General features: G+C 44.0%; 1 protein-coding gene across 3 annotated transcripts; it reads left to right on the top strand.

Annotated features, from left to right (window-relative positions):
* The first annotated feature begins 548 nt into the window (after window positions 1-548).
* Window positions 549-4,526, top strand: SEC11C (SEC11 homolog C, signal peptidase complex subunit). 3 transcript variants are annotated; one of them, XM_063424469.1, is made up of 6 exons: window positions 549-705; window positions 1,401-1,510; window positions 1,960-2,109; window positions 3,236-3,355; window positions 3,887-3,944; window positions 4,346-4,526. In XM_063424469.1, the coding sequence occupies exons 1-6, from the start codon at window positions 664-666 to the stop codon at window positions 4,397-4,399; spliced, it is 534 nt and encodes a 177-aa protein (XP_063280539.1). In that variant the 5' UTR covers window positions 549-663; the 3' UTR covers window positions 4,400-4,526. The 3 variants fall into 3 exon arrangements, with proteins under 3 accessions (XP_063280539.1, XP_063280540.1, XP_063280542.1); XM_063424472.1 differs by having other exon boundaries at window positions 570-701; XM_063424470.1 differs by lacking the exon at window positions 1,960-2,109.
* The last annotated feature ends 765 nt before the right edge of the window (window positions 4,527-5,291 follow it).

The raw sequence follows: 5,291 nt of genomic DNA, 5'->3' as shown, positions 1-5,291 counted from the left end.
GATCGAGGCCGTGTCGCAGTCCCTGAGCAAACACTGAGGTCACCGCTAGCTGCTGCCATGAGATGATTCCGCCCACAGCTGGTGAGGACAGTGCGATGTCCCCTTCGATCCCTTCACACCCCTCCGCCTGCACGGCCCCTCACGCCGTTCCCGCGCCCAGCACAGCGCCCCCTGCCGGCCATCCCCGCCCGCCCCTCACAGCGCCCCCCCTTCAGAGAGCGAGCGCTCACGTGCTCCCCGTCCCGCCAATGAGCTGCGCACACGCAGCGGCGGCCCCAGGATGACCGCGGCAGTCGCCTTGACCCAAAACTCTCCCTCCCCGGGAGACCAGTGCACCCGTCCCGATGTTTCTCGTGCGGGCGTGGTTCTTCCCGCCGAGCCGAGGGGTCTGAGCGTTCACCGACGGTCCCTCGGTATAGCCAGCTGCTCGGGCACCTCAACGGGCAAGAAGCAAGGGGCCTCGTCATGAGGACCTTTCGCCGCGGTGCGTCTGGGAGTTATAGTTCATCTGGCCGCGGAGGCTCTCTGTATGTTAGCAGGGCGGGAGAGGAAGGAGACTACAGATCCCAGAGAGCAGCGCGGGTCCCGCTGTCATCCATGGCACTGCGCTAGGGGCGCGGGTTGTGCTGGCCCAGGAGCAGCAGGGTCCGCTGCGGGGCCGCAATGGATCTATTCGGGGACCTGCGGCGCATGAACAAGCGGCAGGTACCGGGGCTGCGTCCGGGGCCCCCGCGGCTCTCACCCCTTCACCGGGGAGCGGAGGTTTTCAAACGCCAGCGTGCAGGGTCCTTCCCGCCACTGTCCCCGTGTGCTGCCGAGAAAAGGACCAAAAAAATGGAGTGTGGTTAAAGCGTATCCGCTGCTGGGAGGGCTGGCGGAGCAAGAGAACTGGGGGGCAGAAAGTCAAATCAGTGATTTTCTTGATAAGAATTTCAGTATGAGAGTAGCAGGAAATTATCCTTTGTCGTCTCTCGTCTCCTACAGCTTCTCTTTTTAAACAAAAGTCACTCTCAGAAAGTCAGCTTCTGCTGATAGTCCGGTGTTCCACATATCCCTTGGGGATATTTCTGAGCTCGGGAGGGAGTCAGCGCCGTGTGACCGAACCAGGTTTGATCGTTTGCCAGGTCGCCTCCGCAGCTTTATAAGCCTTTATCAGAGCGTTTGCCTCTGTCACTGACACACAGGAGTGGATTAACCCAAGACTAAGGCACACAGAGGATTCCAGCTTAATGCTGCAGTTTGGTGGATTCTGACATGGCAATCTGTGCCACCAGACTTGTGTTGGAATAGGATTTTAGCATAAAAGCCGAGAATTTGTGGTGCACCTGAGTTGAAGTTCTGTGTTGTGCTTCTAAATACAATACAGTGCCTTTAAAAACCAATTTTCTTGTTTCACGCAGCTATATTACCAAGTCTTAAATTTTGCTATGATTGTGTCTTCTGCCCTAATGATCTGGAAAGGGTTGATCGTGGTCACTGGCAGTGAGAGCCCCATAGTTGTGGTGCTCAGGTGAGTCAATGGAAAGGCTTTCTGCTTCAATTCCAGGTATTGTTTTGCCTTTTGTCTCCTCCCCCTTCCCCTTGGATACATTTGGAATTTGAAATCTCACCTATTTAAAGAAGGACTTAAAACACTTGCTTTCTTCTAGCTGTGTTTGGGCTCTGGCAAAAGTCACACTGTCAGTAGCCACGGCCCCGTTTCCACTGAGGTTTGTAGGAGCAGTAAATGTGTGATACCTTTTAAAATCAAAGTTCTTTCACTTAATGGGTAAACTAAACTCCTGCAGATTGCTTTCTGGGATTTGGGTTCTGTTAAAGGTCTGAGCAGTGTTACTGAATGGGTGAAGTTACAGATCTCAGTTAAAATTGTGGGTTTATCTGTAAGAATTCACTGTTCTTTGGTTCCATGGTGCTTCTTTCATTTATGCCAACAAACTCTCTCTTTCTTGTTGTTTGTAGTGGCAGCATGGAACCAGCTTTTCACAGGGGAGACCTGCTATTCCTAACAAACTTCCATGACGACCCAATCAGAGCTGGTGAAATAGTTGTTTTTAAAGTTGAAGGCAGAGACATTCCAATAGTTCATAGAGTTATCAAAGTACATGAAAAGTAATGCAACTTGGCGTTTTTTTGTCCCTAAAACTCCTTTCCTTCCCCATGGCTTTCAGTGACGGTTTAATGGTGGTTTAGTGTGTGAGAAAGGCAAATAAAGATAAGCAGTGAGAGAAGGCTCAGCTAGAGGATGTGATCCACTTCTGTCCTCAGTTCTGTGCCACACATCTCGAGGCTCTGAGACCTTTCCCTCAGCGAAGCTGCTCAGGGTTGGTGCAGGTAAAGCTGTGCCCAGGAGGAATCCTGGCAGCAGGAATGTGCATGGGAGCAGAATTCACTTCTATGCTCATGGTTGTATAGTTAGGATTTTGGTTATAAGAGCAAATTTTTGATGGAAGGTGGAGATTCAGAATCAGGGTGCAGCCTGACAGTGTGTGAGCTTTGCTAACTGAAGTTTTCCAAATTTGACTCAGGATAAAAGAAGAGATTCTTCTTATTCTTGTGTCTCTTGGCCACACTGCCCACAACAATTCTTGCTGAAAAGCAGCAGGGAGAGGGCTTGATTGCAGATGCCTGCTCTGCTAAACAGTTTCTTCCAAACCACAGTTCTTGTCCTAGTTCTGCACAGTGAAAAGCTGAGCTGGAGGTGGCAAGCATTGACATATTTGCTCCATGAACTAAAGGTGTTTATTTCTTGAGTAATCTCTCTTCTTCCATGCTTTTTTAAAATTTCCTAGAATCACCTATTTAATTTTTTTATTACCTAGTTTGTCTTTATGAGAACTCCTAATTTCTGTACTTGAGCAAAATTCATTTCAAGACTGTGAACTTAAGAACTTTATTTGAATTTGTATTCTGTGGAAGATGCTGATAAACACACAGGGCATTTGTTGAGGAAGTTTAGTGCCTGGATGGACAATGTCCCTTTCATGTCAATTGTGTAATTGCTTACATCAATTGACAATCTAGGAGTGTTGCAAAAAACGTTTCTTGTCAATATCTGTTGATAGATAAAGTCAGTAAAGTTTGTAATGTTAATGATTTAATGCTGCTTGTTCAATAAGCAGGGCTGAAAGCAAACATTCTTATCTAATCTTGTAGCACTTTTCATCCTCATTTGCTTTGTAGATGTTGAGATTTTTAAATTAAGTGCTATTTAATTTATCACCTCATTGCCTTCTAGAGGAAATGGGAACATCAAATTTCTGACTAAAGGGGATAATAATGAAGTTGATGATAGAGGCTTGTATAAAGAAGGTCAGAATTGGTTAGAGAAGAAAGATGTTGTTGGAAGAGCAAGAGGGTAAGTAAAGCAAAATGTACTTTGTAATTAAACAGAAAAATTAGCTCTTAAATTGGTTCTGCTGTTGATACAAACTAGATCTGATGTATTTTTTTAAATTTCTTAAATAGAATTGTAATTAAAAAGAAAACCTGGAAAAGTTGCTTCCTGTAGTCCTCCCACTGATGTGGAGTGTGGGGGAAAAAAAAGGACATTTAACAAATAGTTCACCTGAAAATACAAAATTAACCAGCTTCTCCTTGTAATTGCTGGAAATTCCTAGGAAATTGTCTTGGCATTCCACAGGAATTTTATGCAAGGTTTGAGCTTTTGACTTTGTCCCCTTCTCCAGTTGAGCTGAAATCTCTTCAGATTTTCTCAGATAACTTTGAATAAGGAAAACTAATGAATTTTACTTCCTATTCAGATCTGCATTAGTTCCAGGTGTAAATGATGAGATTGCACCGAAATGTTCCAGATTGAGTAGCATTAAAATACTTCCATGTAATATTTGAGGGTTAATTTTACATTCACCTGTTTTATCAATTACAGGTTTTTGCCCTACGTAGGAATGGTAACTATAATAATGAATGACTACCCAAAATTTAAGGTGTGTATACTGATATTTTGAATACTTGAATTGCTAAAATAACAAGTACAGACAATAAGAACCTTGCCTCTAAGCATACAGGTTAATAAATTTGTGTCTGTGGTTTGGTACCTAACGTACGATGAGCTGAGTTTCCTTGCTCACTGTTGGGCAGTAGAATTTGTTGTTTGTAATGAGTTGAAAACATAATTTATTAGAATTTTGTTAGCTAAGTGTATCCAGTTGTGATGCCTGGTTATGATGAATTGGATCACTTTAAAATCTTCCTGCGGTTCTATAGGACCAGAGCTCTGTAATTGTGGAAGGTGTGATGTTTGAGAGGGCACCATTTGAACAGTTTGTGCTTTCAGAGCTCAGTGGAGAAGAGTTGTAACGAGTCTGTGTTCTGTGTTTCTTTGCAGTATGCTCTCCTGGCAGTGATGGGAGCGTATGTACTGCTCAAACGGGAATCCTAAACACAAGAACAAAGGGAAATATACAGGGGAAAAAACTAATATATTTCAGATGGTTTCATTTCTGTATATGGTTACAAAACTGTGCAAGCTTTTGTCTTTTCTAAATAAACTACACCTAATGAGTGAAGCTGTTGGCTGCTGGCTAATTACAAAATTACATATTTACCACCTTCTACAGACTGCTCTCAGCTAGCCTGGCACTGGTTTGGAGGACTGTTGTGCTGGAGCAGCCAAGGGCTCTCTTGCCATGCCACAGTGGGTTTTCTTGACTGGTGCTGCATCTGAACCCACTTTTGCCCTCCTGTTTGTTTTGGGGGTTATTTTTAATCTGTCAGTGTCCTCTTTTCTCCACCATACAAACTGTTTTGATCAATGCTTGTAAGGACACAGAATCTCTGAACAGGTAGTAAGTTCTAGGAGTTTAGTCAGACATGCTTAAGTTGGCTGGTTGTGGCTGACAAAAACAGCCAAGAAGGGGAGTTTCACTCTGATTTGGTACTGAGCAGTGGGGACTCAAAACTTTCCCCCTGAATTTGAAACTTGCTCTTTCATGTGGTAAGGAAAAAAGCCCAGATGGCCTGATTTCTAGAGGCCTGATTTTTAGGGACTGTGTGTATTGCTACTGTTCAGGCTGTTGACGATTCTGCCTTTTGTGTCCTAGCTCTTAAACAAACCTAACAAAAAGGTTTTCTGGGGATTTAATAACACTTGTAAATTACTGAATGAATAGCACAGTAGTACACTTCAGGGATATTGCCAAGAAGGGGAAACCAGAACTCTTATGCCAGTTTGGAGAATGTATTATTCTCTCCTATCATATAACACCTGAATAATGTTAAACATAAAATTGATTTTTCATTTAAAAACTTACCTGATAACTGTCTTTTTCTCT

Source organism: Prinia subflava (assembly GCF_021018805.1).
Source record: "Prinia subflava isolate CZ2003 ecotype Zambia chromosome W unlocalized genomic scaffold, Cam_Psub_1.2 scaffold_33_NEW, whole genome shotgun sequence".
Taxonomy (NCBI): Eukaryota; Metazoa; Chordata; class Aves; order Passeriformes; family Cisticolidae; genus Prinia; species Prinia subflava.
This window is presented reverse-complemented; position numbering and strand designations above follow the sequence as displayed.

Bases quoted from the DNA above. Each gene is read 5' to 3' on its own strand.
- SEC11C (XM_063424469.1), top strand. From the start codon at position 664: ATGGATCTATTCGGGGACCTGCGGCGCATGAACAAGCGGCAG. The intron at 3,356-3,886 runs GTAAGTAAAGCA...TATCAATTACAG, and splicing joins GTTGTTGGAAGAGCAAGAGG to GTTTTTGCCCTACGTAGGAA. The intron at 3,945-4,345 runs GTGTGTATACTG...GTTTCTTTGCAG, and splicing joins ATGACTACCCAAAATTTAAG to TATGCTCTCCTGGCAGTGAT.